Source organism: Lepidothrix coronata, unplaced genomic scaffold (assembly GCF_001604755.1).
Source record: "Lepidothrix coronata isolate B3197 unplaced genomic scaffold, Lepidothrix_coronata-1.0 Scaffold2, whole genome shotgun sequence".
NCBI classification, from domain to species: domain Eukaryota; kingdom Metazoa; phylum Chordata; class Aves; order Passeriformes; family Pipridae; genus Lepidothrix; species Lepidothrix coronata.
In genome coordinates this window covers 5,330,593-5,347,951 of record NW_016690182.1, presented here as the reverse complement: position 1 = coordinate 5,347,951, position 17,359 = coordinate 5,330,593, and the positions used below count along the sequence as shown (strand labels likewise).

Sequence of the window (17,359 nt, the reverse complement as noted above, 5' to 3'; positions counted from 1 at the left end):
AAGTTAGTTAAATAATGAGTGAGAGCACTGAGGTGGTGGGGAAGCAGACTGAATAAATCATCTTGAGAAAGAATTCAGGAAAAGTTTTGCAAAAGAGATGCTGAAAGCTAATACCAGCCATCTACTGCCCTGCAAGAAGCCCCTGTTGCTACACGCAGGGCTCCCATGAGGCTGCTTCTGCTCTGGACTTGTCTCGTGGGCTTCTGGGAGCTGTTTTCCTGATGCTGCCCTACCAAAACCTCCCAGAGGAGAGACAGATGGCAATTTCTCAAAGGCCAGAGCTCCCGTTTTGGTGCTTCCTCCTTCCTCCAAGGTAAGAAAATACCCCAGTTCTGAAGGCAAGGTTCACTCTCCTGGCGGAGCTGGGATCCTTCTCTGTGTGTGCATATCTGACATGTTCCTGATTATATCCAGCTTCTGTTGCTCTCTTTGTGTGAGCTGATTCACTCCTTATGTTGCTGATTGCTGACATCTGCTGAAGAGTCTCAGAGAGTATTTCAGTCCTGGCATTAGTGTTCTTCACCCATCATGGCTCTGGCCCAGCACCTAGGGTTGTTCAGTAGCCCCTGATGGTTACAGAAGTGGCGTCCCTCGGTGCTTCTGTGAACCCAGCAGACCTGGCTATTCCTCACCCACCCAGACTGGTGGTACTCAATGCTCTGGTGTTTGTTGGATTGAAACATCAGCAGTGTCACCCAGTGCAGCATTCCTGCTAAGGGAGGGTTTTCTGTGCTGAGCAGGTGATTGAAATGCCTGGAATTTGTTTTTTATTACTTTGAGAGGAAAAAAGCAAATGGTTCCACTTTGGATCCAACTAAGCAGGAATGAAAGGAAAACTCATGGAAAGAGAATAGTAGAAGTGCGGGAGTAGTACATCTGCTTTGGATTGACTCAAAATGCAAGTCTGTTTTCAGTCAGGAATGAGCACACACACGTTTGTAGTTAAAATAAGGCACATCTATAGCATGGAAGTATCTAAGAACAGATATTTCAACTGGAGTTTTTATAAGTACGTAAAGCGATTAGTTAGGGGCCAGGATTGAGAAAGCAAATTGAAAACCCCGGAGTTGTTCCCCTTGCAGAGAGCGTTTATAGGCATGAAGTGAAATGGGGGGGGAAAAAAAAAAAAAGGTATTTAATTTCCCGTGTCCCCCGTCGCCTCGGTGCCGCGGGCGGGTTCCCAGCCGGGGCTGCGCGGCGGGCGCTGCCCAGCAGAGAGCAGCGTGTGCCCGTGGCTGCGGCTCCGCTCCCGGCGCGGCGGCTGCGAGCGGCCGGGAGACCCCCGCCCCTCTCCTCGCTGCTCCGTGGCTGCACTGTAAAGCAGCGGGGTCGCTGGCGTTCGATCCTGCCCTGCTGGCAGCTGTTGAACGGTGTGAGCTCTAAGTCAGACTGGCCGCATGGGAAGGTCCCGGTTATGCGGTTCCAAATGCGTGATGAAGAAAGCTGGAGCACCCGTTGGAGGTCTGCGGGGCTCCAAGCCAAGCGTTCAGGTACGAATAGAGCTGCCCTGTTAAAGCCATTCTGGCCTCTGGAGCCTGGAAGTGACCATAGGTTATCTTGGCAGGCCAGTTGTCCCAGCAGGTGGACTTTTCCAGCCTCAATCATAGTTTTGTGACAATTTGTACACCTCCACTCCCAAGTCCCCAGAGTTCAGCTGAGACTCAACTCACTTTGTGACTTTGCTCTGGACTCGTTCCATCAGGTCCAGGTCCTTCTTGTGTTGGTGACCCCAGAGCTGAATGCAGAACTCCATGTGGGGTCCCATCAGAGTAGAGCAGAGAGACAGACTCCCCTGCTGGTCACACTTCCTTTGATGCAGCCCGGGATACATTTGGCATTCTGGGCTGTGAGTGCATATTGCTGGCTCATGTCCAGCTTTTCATACACCAGCACTCCCAGGTCCTTCTCCTCAGGGCTGCTCTCAATTCAATCTCTACCACGCTCTGTAGGCTTCCTTTTCGTGTTTGAGTTTGTCCAGGAGCCCCTTGTTCATCCACAAAGGCCTCCTGGTGTTAATGTTAGTAACATACTACTAGCACGAAGACAGGTAGAATTTCCCTAGGAGTTATGTGACCAGAACGATTAAACTCAAGCAAATGACCACCAGGAATTTTGGTCTTTAGTTTTACTTTGCTTAATATTGTTCAATCACTTCGAAAACAAAGGAGGAAACTCCAAGTAAGAGCCAAAAGGACCAAACACTGGTCATATGCACAGGACAGATTGGGAAGGCAGACAGCAATGTGGGAAGGAGTAATATAGTGGTGTTACTGATGTAGCTGATCAGATAAAGGAGAATGCTTAGGGGGAAATCTAGAAATATGTAGATTACTGTGAATTAATAACAGTCATTTGACAAATACTAAAATAATGAGAGAAATTTGCCATATTCCACCTGTTCAGATAGAGCTACTGGGCTGTGAAATGACAGATCATATTAAAGCGCCAGGCAAAAAGGCTTAATGAGGGATTTTGATTGCTGAGACATGAGCCAAACTCTGGAGTTGGTGACCTGGTTGAAGCTAGTGGGAGGGTGAGTCGCTGGAGGGATCCTGGGTTCAGCTGGAGGGTCTGAGGCTGGACAGTCCTGAGTGCACTGCTTCTTTTGTGATCTTAGAAAGGATGACTTGGGATTGATGTTTCCAATGAAATCAGTTTGGAAGGATCGTTTTGAAAAATTTCATCTAGGAAACTAGGTAGCAATTAGACATGGAATTAATTTCAGGTTTTCAGGTTTTTTTCAACAAAACCATTAAAAATATTCCAATAAGCATTTCTGTGTAGGCCAAAAATGTTTCTGACAAGTCCCCCTTAGGTGGGGACACAAGAGTCTGGGTTTATAGTGTGGAGCTCATGGGCCAGGCAACATCTAGCCTTGTTTCCATCACCTCCTTTCCAGGCTGGACAGAGCTTGTGGCTGTGCGGTGCCTGTGGCCAGCATCAGGCTTTGGCTGGGTGAGAGCTGACCATGCTGCTGTGGGAGAATAGAAATCATGCAGCTGATATCCAAACCCTGTGGTTGATTGTAGACCCCTGCCCCAAGTTGCCAGAGAGTCAGTTTGTTGTCACCAGATGAGACCCATCTGCTTGTGCTGGGATGATGCTCCAGCCATTGAGGTGTCGGAAAACTGTACATTCAACTTTGGAGGTGCAGACTGATTAAATCCAGGATTTACAAAATAAAATCAAAAGTAATGAAAGTTAAGAGGGAAAGACAATCAAGGAGAAATGTCAGTAATCTGGGAACTAGCAGAACTAAAAGACACAGCCCTTGGTAAAGAAGCATCTCCATCTGAGAGCTGTACTGCTCTGGAGCTCTACAAGTGCTAACAGGTAAGTGCTGGGATCTGCACTTTCACCAGCCACAGTACTTTCTGAAGACCTGGGCTGGCCAGCAGCATTGTCTCACAGGAGGTTTGATAGATGCTTTTCTGCACCCCAAACCCATACAGAACTGGCTACTGCTATACTTTATCTACTACATGTATTTTTCCAACTTCAAAGCTTCTACTTTTATGAAATATGAATGCATGTTCATTTTCTCCTTCATTTCACCTTCCTGAGGGCCACTGATAGTGCTTAAAATGTGCCTCCCCTCTGACTGTATCTGTGTGTTTATGAGAGATAGATGGATTTTTACCAGTGTGGATGAAAGAGGCACACCAGCCTTGTTCTCTGTGCTTTCTCTATCAGGCTGGGCTGCAGGCATCAGATCCCCAAATCCCTGCCCGGTGCACTAGTGTGCAAATTACTGCAGCAGCAGGGTTTGCTCTGCTCTTGCTGACTTCCAGTTCTGACACAGTATTTCCGCTCTCCTGGCATTAGAAATTATTTTTTTTTCTTTGTTAGGTTTTAGTTTTTTAAAGAATCTATTAGCCATTTTCTTCTTTTTTTGCCAAGACACCATCTTCAATGTAGAGAATGAGAAATGTCTACATTTAAACTCTGTTGCAGCAACATGGTTATACTGACTCCAGTTACCAGCAGCAGCATCGCTTAATGGCTCCAGTCCACACACAGACATTGAATCTGGTTGCAACACTAGAGTCACCTTTTCATTCTGGAAGTGATGAATGCTTTAGGCATAGTAGGTAGGAAAATAGAACCTGTCACCAGAAGACAGATGAGGGCAGCATTTCCCTGTAATGTCAGGACACGTGTGTTCCTCTCTAAATAGGTTTTCATCTTATGTTAGCTCTTACTGTCTAAGCTCCTTCCAGAACAGCCTTGCCAAATGTTCTGGTTCTTCATATAAAATTCATATAAAATTTGTGAGCCATGTTGCTTGTGACACATGCAGAAAGTATAGAAAAAGCAGAGGTTGTCTTCACAACTCTGGAACTTGTTTATGTTCAAGAGGTTTGATCCCCATTTCTGATGGTTTCTTTAGCATTGCTTTTTGTTTGTTTGTGTATTGGGTTTTTTGTTTTGTGGTGTGTTTTTTTAAAATAATTTTCTATACTGAGTGGTATATTTCCTGTTTCCCTAACTTTCAAAGGAAAGAATAGCTACAGTAGGCAACATTGATGAAACAATAGTGCCACAGAAGTGGGCAAAGGTCCTGCTACTGTGTTTTTACGTGTTGATGCTGTTGCCTTTTTCTCTGTTGATATCTTCCTTGTGTCATGACCAGGCTGAGGATGATATTTAACTGTCAGGACTGGGAAGTCTCCAGCTGATCCTGTTGGTCCTGAAAGGCTTTTCTTAAAGAACTGACTCTGGTCAGCTCACAGACCCTATTATCCTTGGGATGTTTAGAGTTCAATTTGCTCTTCCAGGCCAAATAGAAGCCACGGCATTCCCACAGCCAAGGTGACTCTGTAAGACCAAGCCAACCATGGTTAAAACCCCTCTCTCTTCTCACTGCAGTGCTGCAATGGATAAGTTCATATTTTATTTTTTGGGCTTTCAGCTGACAGTTGGATCCTCCAGTCCTGCTTAGCATGCGGCAGCACCGAGCCGGCACTCCTCCCGCTCGTCCGAGTGCGAAGATTCATTAGCCTGCATTTATCAGCTCTTGCCAGGGAAATGGTGAATAATGAGGGCTGGTTCAGGTAATGAAATGATCTCCCTCTCACATCTGATTACATTGCTGCTTATTATTTCCTCGGTGTGTAATTTTGCTTCCCTGGAAACTTGTTTTGTAAACATTAATGACTGTGCAGCTCTGGCCCGAAGTTAAACCAGCCCAGCAGTGCTGCAGGAGCCTGGAGACCTGTGTGGCCTTGCTATTGGTGTTACTCCCTGTGCTTCGTTAGCTAATAGGAGGGTGGAGACAGCCTCTGCTCCAGTGCTGGAAGGTACAAGGCACAGCACCAGAAAAGGTGCAGCGCTTTGCATCCTCAGAAGCAGCTTATACCTTTTGTACAGGTATCAGTGCTGTGATTTAGCCTAACTGCCCTTCTTCTCTGTCCTTGAGTTTCTCAGAGAGATATGTATCATGATGTCTCTCCATTTGTAATTTGTTAGCCAAGAAAAAGACATATTCCTCTCATTTCTTCCTTTATTTCTTTTCTTCTTGATTAACTTTCTTAAACAGCACTGCAGGCTATTCCAGATGTTTTATATGAGAATACTAAAATTGTTTTCTCTCTACTGGAATGACTTTTCTTGTACATTTTGGAATTGCATCTGCTTTTTCCATGTCAACATCCATTTGGCAGCATGGGGTCATGCTAAATTAACCAAATGCAGCCAGAAATCCTCATCCTTAGCCTCAAAGAATTGACCTTGCACTGTGTGCTCTTTATCCCATTTATATAACATAAGCCCTTATCATCCAGTTTTTCTAGACAGTCTTCTCACTGACCTCTGTGTGACCTCAGTGACACCATCCCCACTTTAGCTACTTCCTTCTCCAAATTATCTTTTTTTGAAGAATCCCCAGTTCTCCAAGGATGGCATTTGTACCTGTGAGAGATGTTTTACTGAAGACTAAGCAAATGAGAGCTGCCCACCTAATGTGGTTAGCACTCTGGAAACATCTCCTGTATCTATGATAAGCTCTATTCTTGAACAAATTCCTCCTTCAGTAACACAACTCATTGCAGTGGCTTTTTGTACTTGTTTCCATGACATACATAGTCCAGAAAATCCAGGACAGCTTTGTGTTACTGTTGAAGTTCTGTGTATGTAAGATGTAATTTATTTTTACGAGCTCCTGGGCCCCCTGTAATTATTATATATCTTCTCAAGATGAGTCTCTCATTTCTGTTCTCCTCATTATTGCTTTACCATGCTGCATTGGAGCGCCAGTGGCTGCCTGGGACTCCCTTGTGTAAGGCACTGCACAAGCAGGGAGCAGAGGAGTCACCAGCCCAAGCTGGACAGCAGCACATGTGAGCCAGTCCCTAAGAGTGCCGGCCAGTAGCCAGTGGTTTGAACAAGGTAACAACACTGTTTCACCAACCCTCCTACACAGAGACTTCTCTGACAAATTTTCACTCTCCTGCCCTCTCCACGCTGCACTTGGGGGGCTATGCAGCTCTGAGGAAATGTGTTTTCCTGTGGTCCCTTTGGACACGTGAAAGCTGCTGAAAGTGAATCTCATCCTATGGGTTGGTTGTGTTTCACCCAGGGGTGTTTGGAAGAGTTTTATGGTCTCTTTAAAGGGATTGTCAAGACACAGATCATAAATCTGAGGAGGCACCTGGCTCTGTTACGGTTACTGTGGTGTGCATTGCTGGGCCAAAGTATGCCCAGGGTAGTGCCTCCCCCCGTGTTACCCAGGATACATTTGCTCCTGTGTTGATTACATACACATTCAGCCGGTCACTAAAAGCAAAATTTGACCCCACAGTGTGGGGGGTCCTAGTGAAATCAGCCAGTTTATTGGCCTAATCAGTGGTATATGACTTCTCTGCAGGAGCTGAAAAAAAATCTAAGTCATCTTCATATTAAAACAAGTGTGGGGAAAAGACATTTCCACGAAGAATGCTTCAATCTTTTAAAATTAGGTTTCTTTTTTCCCTAAACTATTGACTAATGGACCGAAAATTTTCTAAGCGTGTCTTTTTTTGAAGACAATGCCATTTTTCTCAGGAAAGAAAATCATTAAGTGACAAGTGAACAACGAGTCTCTCCTTGTCAGTGTGTTTCTCTGGCTCAGCTGGGGAAACAGGTGTGGAAAACGTTTAAATTAAATGGTTCTCCAAAGTCTGAGTCAAAACGTAAATTGTTAGGATTCTGATGGCTTTGTTTTCTTCAGGGTTTCACACATTTTTGCTCTAGAGTCCAATTGTGTGTTATTCCAGAAATCAGTGACCTGGTGCTAAGCTCTTCCATGCATTTATTTCCCTGCAATTTCATCACAACAGCCTGAACATTTTGGACAATTTCCCATGGGTCCTGGGGTTTTTGCTGCTCACATCTGACTGCTCCCCCATGGTGAAGCTGCACTTGAGCAGCCTCTCCATGTTTCAGCCCATCTATAGGCAGATGCTACCTGTGCCAAATCACCCCATGCTGGAGTTGACGTGCCACCTCATCACCTCTGTATGATCATCCCAAACCCTGGGAAAGGTCAAACTGGAGCTTTGCCAGAGCAATGACTAACTTTTGTTTTGCTGCCATGAGCTTTGCCCTTCTGACACAAGCTGTTATAAACCCTGCACTTTGTACCCAGGGCACATCAGACCAATCCCAAGTCCCTTTTAAGTATTTGCTTGAAGAGATTGGTGACTCCAGGTGCAGCTCACAAGCTCCACTGAATTTGGCTCCTAAGACAATTCATAAGTGCATTCCCGTGTCCAACAAATATTCTATTGCATCTTATCTAAAACCACAGAACTGATGGAAGGGAGCAAAGCAAGTGTGGCTTATGGATCCTCCTAGCTACAGCAGTGTCCCTTGTTTGTAGGCGTTTCCATCCGGAGAGGTAGGAGTGGGTTCTCCTGCTGTTCCAGAGTTGAACATACTTTAAGCAGCCAAAAAACCAGGCTGTTAATTGGTGTTTAAATTTCTTACAGATAAATGTGTTTAGTGGCAGAGAAGATGAATCTACTCAGATAAGGATAATTTGGAGATCCTGATCCTTGTAACCTTGGGCACTGCTACTCAGAGCCAACACACTCAGGGCCAAATCCTTCTCATTTTTGAATTAGTGGCAGACATAGAAAACAGTTCAGATCTTTTTCACTTGGGAGAATTGAATGCTCCTGTTGTAGAAAATACCAAGTGTGTTACATCAATTACCTTTCCCTCTTAAAAGACTGATGCCAAAAGGTTCATATGGTCCAAATTAGGCAAGATTTACCAGAGACAGTGGAGTTGTGGGTGTGGTTTTGTTTGGTTGATGGCTTTTTTATTTTTAATAGTGTGGCTTAGTGTCTTATGTATGGTTTCTAAGTAAGATTTTTCAAATTACTATCAAATTTGGAGGAATAGGGACAATACTGCCATGAAGTGCAGGATCTTTCAGTACCTGGATAGAGGAATATTGATTTCATTTCTTTAAAAAAGCAAAGCTGAAGTTTAGCACAGAAAGAGAGGAAGGACTCCTTCATTTTGTTTTATTGACAACACTCAAGATTATAAAAAATATTAATCCTAGTGTTCTGAATTACTTAAAGCCTCATGCTGGTGCTTGTGTTCAGAACTCTTTACAAACCCTCTGAGTTTTGTTATAAGATACTGTAACTGTTCCCTTGATTTTACTTGGTTGTCATGAGAAATAGTGAGAAACAGTTAAGGAGCTTTTAGTTTCTTGAGATTTGCATTTGACTTTCCTTAGGGTAGACTGTTTTTGATATGGGGAGGATGTGTCTCACCTTCTGGAGAGAACTGAAGCCCTGAGAGTGCTGCTCCCTGGGGACCCTGGAGAGGAGGGACAGCTCTGGGCCTGGGAGTCCGCAGGTAAGTAAGATATTTCGAAGAAATTCATTGCTCTTGCTGTGTTAAATTGTGCTGCTGGAGAACACACAGTTGCCTGGAAAAATATTTCCTGACTCACTTAGAATTTCATGAGACACAAGCCCATCCAGGATTGCTGTTTATCTTGTCTAGGAACCAAGACAGAGCTCTGCTGCATATTTAATTAGGTAGGGGCAAGGCAAAGAATTTTAAGATAAGATTATCTTATGTTCCTCATCACAGACCTCATGTAAAAAGTTTTCATGGTATGCAAAACAGAGTCTGATGGTAAGACGTCTGTTTTTGAGGCCAGTGAAAACAGCTTTGCAGAGTAATACTTTTTTTTGTTGAATACTCCTATGACTTCTTTTCTATGTATGAGTATAAAAATTTATTGTGCATTATTATGAAAATGAACCAGGAGTTGTAAAGATATGAGTGGGAATATGGGGCTTCTGGAACAATAAACACTTTCATTCCTGTTGCTGCTGAAAGCAGAAAAAGAAGAACAAGTGAAGAGAACCTGCGCTTCTCATTGCTGCAATAAGCTGACAATAATCAGAATTAAGGGACTGGGAATAACAGTATAAAGTCAGTCAGAAGCCGGAGCAATGGAGTTTTACAGCAAACAATTGAGTTTATATTGCAGCCTCTCAGTTCCAGTTCTGCAAAGGTTTTCAAGTGCAATTAGGAACTGGTTGCTAGTCTTGCTCTGGAGTCAGCTGCAAGAGTTCGTGGTGGCAGAAGGGGTGTGAAGAGGATGCAGAACCGGGATAGAGTCCTGTGTGGTTTTCTGTTTAGTTTTAAATCTTCAGTGTTGGCACCAGTGTGCAACAAGCATTGCAGCTACATATCACTCGCACACAGAAAACAGAAATGTCACAAATCTGCACCACCACCACAGCAGCAGACCATCCTCTGCTCTGTCTGAGCTACTCTGTGCCTGTGTAACTCAAACCCCTTCAGATCTGTGCTCTCCCCTTGTAGGAAGGGTCAGAGGATGTCTGTACAACTAGTCAGTGTTGTCTATACTGTCCAGGGCTTGCTGAGGAGCTGGACAGCCCTGCTCTCCTCCTGGCAGAAGGATATGGAAGGCAGAGGAGATGGTGCTTTAAACCCAGTTTTGCTAACTCTGCATCTTTGAACAAGTTGTTACTGCTATTCAACAAACTCCCTATCTGTGAGCTTAATGGTTATGAAATGCTGGTATTGCACTCTGGTCATGAATCACTGATGGCTATCAAGAGATGGCTTGGTGTGGGGAGTGACTGGAAGAGCCTCCTGGGGATGTTTTGTAACCTAGACAGGGGGGATGTGCATGCGCTGGGCTAAGCACAAAACTTCTCTAAAGAGGACTAAGTCCATCAGGCTGCACACAAGGCTACCTTGGTCCAAGAGAATTCTGCATCTCTGTGCTATTTAGGAGGAGATTTAAGGTGCTCTGGGCCAGAGAGAGATCCACTTTCTAGATGGGAAAGGAATTCCTAACTTGGAGGTGTCTGTAGCTTTCATACACTGCAGTAAAACTCACCCTGGCAATAAGCATTCAGGGTGCCAGAAAAACAGGTAAAATTCAGGAACAAGTAACTGCCTTTGTGGTTTCATGAGGATCTCTGTGTCTTTGCACTTCCAAATGCTGGCATAATAAATCCTGAAGTGCCTTTTTGCTCACAGCAGACATGATTAATACAGCTGTTAGCTGATGTGTCTGCAAGAAGAAACAATTGGCAACCCCTGGGTGAATAAGCACCAGAGGCCTGAAAAACCCACAATTCTCTCCACTTTTGAGAAACTAAGACATAAAAAAAAGATGCTCTTATTTTCCTCTTCAAATCCATAATCAGACATGACGTAAAGACAGTCACTTCTGCAATAAGTAAGTATTTTGGAGAGTGCCTGTTAAAGTGAAAATGCTCTAATGTTCTGCACAGCTGGAGCCCCTGTGGGGTGCAACATAAGCATCATGGCAGCATGTCCCATCCTCTGCCCTACAGTCCCTTCTGCCCGCTCATCTTGGGGACTGAGGGATGTCCAGATGTACAATATCCCTTTTCCACTTAGTAGCTCTTCTGCTAGGCGAGAAGGGGGGCTGTGGGGATGCTCAGGGGTGCTGAGCCCTATAAACTTCAGGCTATAAATGCATCTTTCCCTTCCTCGCATCCATTTTCCCCCAGGAAAACCCTGAGCAGGACACAAATATCCTCCATGATTTCACCAGTTTTCCCTTCTGCTTCTTCCAGCATAATCACATCCACTGATTTCTGCTTGTTTACAGGTTTTGTTTGCAGCTGGAAGCTCAAACCACTATTTATTTTCTGTATGGGTTCCTAATCTGGAAATGGATCTAATTTGCTTTACCAAATTACAAGTGAATTAAGCTAAACAAAATGTGTTATATCTGGATACATTGTGGAGCTTTCATAACAGAGGAAAAAACATGTTTTTCATTGCTATGAGTTTCTTCTTTCCTCAGCATCAATAAGTTTGTGTTCTCAAAAAATATAAAATGTCTCTATAAATGGTAGAGTTTTTCCTTGGGGCCAGGAGCTGAGGAGCTGGAACTGCATCTGTTAGACACACTTTGATTATCTGCAATATTGCATTTGATAGTATTACTAAATAGTTCTTAAAAATTTACCTTTTGGCAACTACTTCTTCCCTTTCAAATGGATTTTTTTTCCCTACCTGTAAATCAGCTTTAGAGCATTGTATATCTAATGAGAGCAAATACCCCACTGCTCTGAGCGAGACAAATATTTTGCATTTCCATTTCCTGACCCATCAGCGAGAATTTTGTGCAAAATGCAGTAGAAATGTCAGAGTGATAAAATAGCATTGGTTTTGGTTCATTCTCAGGTTAGAACACTTGATGTTGTGGAAAACATCCAGTGCTATCCAGACCTTGTGGAGGGCAAATACTTTATAGGTACTGCTACATTTCAATGACGATTTCACATTTCAATGACTGACAAGTACTACAACACCTGAGGTTTTAGTTACAATTTCTTAGTTTACTCTTTTAAACCTGAAATGTATCTGAAATATATTTCTTTGCTAGGAGTTTGCAGTCTGGATGCTAGATGGGCTCCCCATAATGCATTTATGGACAAAAACATCAGGTTTAGTTTCCTGCCACTAAACCACATTTGTTCTGAGATGGGGTAAACACTGTTCCTCTTCAGAAAGTCTGTTTAAAGCAACTGATTTGCAAGATTATTTTTTTAGCTGAGAACAATTAAGAACTCTAAAAGCTTAACCAGCTGTGATAATTAACAGTCACTAAGCTCATCTTTGGGGAAATACAGCACGCTGTCCTATTTTAGTTGTTCCATAGTGAGGACTGAGAAAATAATGTAAATGAGCGTTGCTTTCCTGAGCAGCTCCTTGGGATGCAGAGCCTGGGGCAGAGTCTGGGCTGGGCGTGAGCTGCCACAGAGGTGATTTCTGCTCCCCTATCTCTGAGGGTGTGTCATTTTGGTAAACACAGGTGATAAATTCAACTTTGTCATCGTGATGTAAGCAAAGCCTGTTGTCAGTCAGGGTGGAAGTGCACGCTACCCCCTTCTTTCAAGAGGGAATAGTTTTGTGTTAATAACTCCTAGAGGCAGCCTCCTGGGCTCCTGCTGGGCCCCCTGCATGGCCAGGCTGCTGGGGCCGTGGTGGTCCAGTGCTGCCCGGGGCAGGATGCTGGGGAGGCCGGTGGGGCACAGCCCTGGGCTGTGGCATCGGGTGGCTCGGCCGGTCCTGTGCCCCACCAGGGCTGTCGGCAACAAAGCGAGGGACGCTCAGCACGTGGCTTTGCGGGCGGCTGATCCAGGTAGGTAAAAAGCCTTTGGTCACTGTTTCGTGCTGCAGCATGGAGGGAGAGGGTATTTGCAGGAAAGGGTTTGAAAATGATCCTTATTCTCGACTGTGGCTGAACTACCGCAGGGCTGCATCTCCTGGGGTTACAGGCGCTCCCGGGACATTGAGCGCGCTCAGAGCTCTGACCAGCACAGTGCACAGGGATAAATTTTTTGCGTTAAATAGTCCTTCTCCTATGGTGGCAAATACAAACTGACGCTTCATGTCAGGGAACATGTTAGTTAAAACAGATAAACAAATATTCGTCCTCTTACCCAGCTGCCCGGTTTCCAGAGGAGGACCAGTGCAAGTCCCTGGGTGTGCAGGGCTGGTGCAAGTGGCAGACTTGCACCCTTCAGCTCCCCTCCACGATCCCTGCTGAGTTGTAGCCACACCTGTGTGTGCTTGTGCCAGACAGTGCCCTGGATTATGTGGCAGAGAGCAGACATTGGCCGCTCCCGGATGGACAAGCTTCCTGGTATAGAGATGGTTTCTCTTTTTAACCTGTACCACCACGTCCTTGGCTGTGCCTTTGTAGACCTCTCACCCTGTCAAGGCTGGGCTGCATGGGGCTGTCTGTGCTCCCATGGGATGGCTGAGGGTCTCCTGCATGGGGCATTACCCTTGTCTTCCTTGTGATGAAGCCTGTCCTTTTAGCAATCCAACATACTGCTTGCTGCAGATCTGACTCTGGCACTTGCTGGTCTCACCGGCACTCTGTAAGACAAATAGGAGAAGTAGGAGATTAAATTTACCCGGAGGTCTGGGAGCCAAAATTTACAACTGGGATTTTCCAGCCATTCACAAAGTCCTGGCATCCATGAGCAGGTCTGGGGCCAAGGCACTTTATGTAATTTCACCATCTCAACAAAGGCAGGAAGAGATGCTCCCCATGCCCTGTTCTGTAGCGATAGTGATTTTCTTTCAGCCAATCCAGCAACAAGCAGGGAGTGCAGAACACTGAAATCAGGGACATCTTCATGTCCATCCTTTCTGCATGCTCTGAGCATTTCTCAACCCAAGTCCCACATTTGCAAGCACAGGGCACTGTAGCATAGCATCTTGGGTGCACCTACCCGGGTGTAGGTACTGGGTGAGCAGTCTCAGCTACCTTGTAAAGACCACTTGTGCAAGTGTACAATGCAAAAGGCAGGATTTGAGATAGCCATTGCTATTTTTGCAGGGTCTCCCTGCTGCTGTCCTTGTTGTGGCCTGTCATTGGGCTTGTTTCCATCAAGAGAAGCCAGAGTCCTTTTCTCATTGTGCTGTGGGTGACAACATGCTAATGGCATCACCGTGGTAGCCTGATGGGGTGTAATGTATCATCATTAGAGTACAGTAATGTGTTACCCAGCTTGCATGAGAATGACTGCCAGCCTCCCACCAGGCTGCATTTTAGCAGACTTCATCTCTCCATCGGTGATTTTAGGAGGAGAAGCTGTTTTGGAGTTACTTGTGCTGCTGACAGTTTGCTCAACTCACTAGTTGGGCCATTTAAAAGCAAGATGCTAGCAGAGTGAGAGGATGCTGCAGGCTTAGGGAACCTCAGCCCTGCATCCTTTACCCTCTCAATCAGGAAGTTTAGGAGAGATTTTTACTTTAAGACCTACCAAAACTAAAGAAAAAAAAAAGGCCAAATGAAATAAGCTGCAAATGTAACAAAGCTCACACCATCTGCCGAGTCTTTTTGACTTTAGAAAGTGCATTTGGCTCTCAGAGAATAGAAAAGTGTAATTTTGAACCTTCAGTCCTTTTCCCCATGTAACAACAGCTTTTTCCCTCTTCCCTTCTTGAAGCTTGACTTGTTTTCTTTTATAAAATTTTTTATAGGTAAAGAAGCTTTCAGAAATGACAGAAGGCCTACAAATTTTGATAAAAAGGTGTTGGTATGGGCAGGACGCTTTAAAAAGGAGGAGGACATTCCCAAGCACATATCGTAAGTGGACCAGTCAGAATGATACTTTTGTCTGTGAACACACAGATTGACACCCCAGTCTGCACTACCCAGAGTTGTGCTCACATGGTGAGAGTTAGTGCTCCCCATGCTGATGGGGATTGCTGTTACTGGTGTCCAAATTGTACCCCCAATTGTAATTCTTGGGAATGGGAGCTTTTTGCCATTATAGGTGAAGTAAATTGGATTCATTTGTTTTAGATATCATACATTTCAGACTAAGTTGTAGTGTCTTTTACAAGACAAGTGGGTTTGTAACTCATGAGTCACTATGGTAAGATATCATCCCCTTTGGATTTTGCATGCTTTGCTAGGTTTTATTGATTAGCAATATTGCTACATAAATTTTAATAATAAATTTGGGCTACACACAGCTTTGGTGACAGGCATCTACAATGAGTTCGTCATGTCTGCCCTGTGGTTTCACCTTCTTGTTGAGGTATTTTGTTAAAGAATTGTCACTCAGTTTTGGAGTCCTAAGCTTCTGACTAGTGACATCCCGGGGGCTCTTCCACCCATCCTTCCCCTCTCAGGTGTAAGCACTCTCATATGCAATAAAAGAAGACAGGAGAGCAGGATTTGTTATTCCTGTTCTTACGGATGGCTACTGAAAGCAGCAATACCCCACCTGTGTGGGAGGGTGGCTAAACCTTTTCCCCATAGGCTAATTTTTTCAGTCCTCCTCTAAGCAGCTGCAGAAAGAGAAGGCAGAAACCCATTGCACATTGACAGGCAGTTGCTGTAAGACTTGAGGATTCATTACTCAGCTCCCCATGATCTCATTTCACACACGCTGCTGCAGGATGGAAACTCTGCTCTGTCCTCGGCAGGTCTGATGTCCTCGACGCAGCAAGGAACGTTGTCAGGATAAAGGTTTGCTACATCATGATTGCACTGACTGTGCTGGGCTGTTTGACCATGGTCATCACAGGCAAAGAAGTGAGTATTGTTTCTGGGTGAACTGATTTGCTCAATGTATAGTCTATGTACGCTTTTTGTAAATAAGCCCCTGGGTGACAGATTATAAGTACACATAAGCAATATTTGCACAGGACCTGTGTCTCTCCTTCTCTAGGGGAGAGATTGCCATGGGGAAGCACAATTTGCTGATTAACATGTTCCTTCTGACCCACTTTGTCATAAACCTGTTCAGTGCAACACTCTGTGTTACAGTATCTCAGCAAGAGGCCAGTCCAAAGGTGATGGAGTAGTTCAGACAGTGCCAATGGTGCCTGGTCCTGCCCTGCATCCATCGACCATGAGGCTCTTGTGGTCCTGCCTGCCAAGCCTGCATGTCACCATGACCACCAAGAGCTGTGACACTTCTTTCCATCCCACTTCTGGGGAAGGAGGGTCTCCAGTTTGATTTGCATGTCCCAGTGCACCCATAAACAATTTACAGTGTAACTCTCCTGCTAATCAGAGCTGCAAATGCTGAAAATGTGGTATGACAAGGAAACACATTAACTTCTGTTACTGCAAAATATCAAAAAGGACAGTGGGGTGTCAAGGGAAGTGGTGCAAATGTGGGGAAATGTAGTGGTGGCAACTATGTGCATGCAATGATTTTCACCAATTCTTTTCAAGGCTGCAAAAAAGGATCAGACGCTGCTGAGGGTGAACATAGAAAAGAAGGCCAAATGGAGGGCTGAAGCAGAGAAAGATCAGGAGGCAGCTGTTGGGAAGCCACAATGATTTGGAACAGATTTATTTTAACAGCAGGAGATAAGTGATTTGCACATGTGGCATATGGACCTGTCTTCATTTAACTCTTTAGAGCTTTTTCACTGAAACTCTCTCAAGGCGAAGACTTTACTTCCTAAAAGCTGCTCCATATGAACTGGGAAACCTCTATGGAAACTCCAACAGCTGCTTTTTGTGGTCTCTGGTCTTTGGCACAAGGTTCAGCTGAAATATAAAACTGTCTTCTGAGCTGGAAAGTGTGGGAAGGACAAATTCAGGACTCCCCATCTCTGGATCAACTTTTCATGGTGCTGCTGGTGCTCAGCATTGCTGTGGGGTCATCTCCTTGAGGTCAGGAAGGATGTGGCCCTACATCAGGGAGCATCCTGTTCTGTGCAACGCCTCCAGGGCAAACAGCCTTGGCCAGAGAGAACCAGGGCAGGGGGAAAAGCAGTCTGAAATACGTTTTGCAACCTCAGAGAGGTCAATTATCTCTATCTCTCAATTACCTTTGAGCCTGCTGCCATCACTGTCCCCTTTCCCTTCTGCCAGCCCCTCATGGGATGCCATGGTCAGAGGACAGGGATGACATGGGCATGAAGAGGGGCTGGGAATATGGAAGAGTGTGAACAGATCCTGATGACTGATTTGGACCAAAAGGGGCTTTGGTGGTGTGGAGTGGTTGCTGTGGGGCAGCCCAAGGAACCCATGCCTCATGCAGGGAGCCTGGTCTGGAGGCCCCTCTTGTCCTGTAGCACCTCACTGGTTTTCCTTTTTTGTCTTCTGCTTTTAGTCATTGTCATGAAAGTTGTCTAGCACTTGCTCAGCTGTGATTTTAGTCCGGAGTAATTGTTAATACATGGTTTGCTAAAATTGGATTCTTTTTAATCATCATAGTTCATTAACTCATAATAAAACAGCTGTCCAATTACATCTAAAACAAAAGCATCCCTTCACAGCTTCATTAAGAGCGTCACCAAACTCTCTGGAATGATGTTTAACAGATGGGAGAAATCCTAATGAAATAGT

General features: G+C 44.9%; 1 protein-coding gene across 1 annotated transcript; it reads left to right on the top strand.

The window, feature by feature from the left end:
* Window positions 1–8,747: 8,747 nt before the first annotated feature.
* LOC108496943 (protein FAM162B-like) lies at window positions 8,748–16,440 on the top strand (the record flags this gene model as incomplete). Its single annotated transcript, XM_017814147.1, has 4 exons — window positions 8,748–8,853; window positions 14,524–14,629; window positions 15,478–15,586; window positions 16,235–16,440. Coding segments are annotated over 4 exons (429 nt in total), but the record flags the coding sequence as incomplete, so codon positions are not given.
* Window positions 16,441–17,359: the final 919 nt, after the last annotated feature.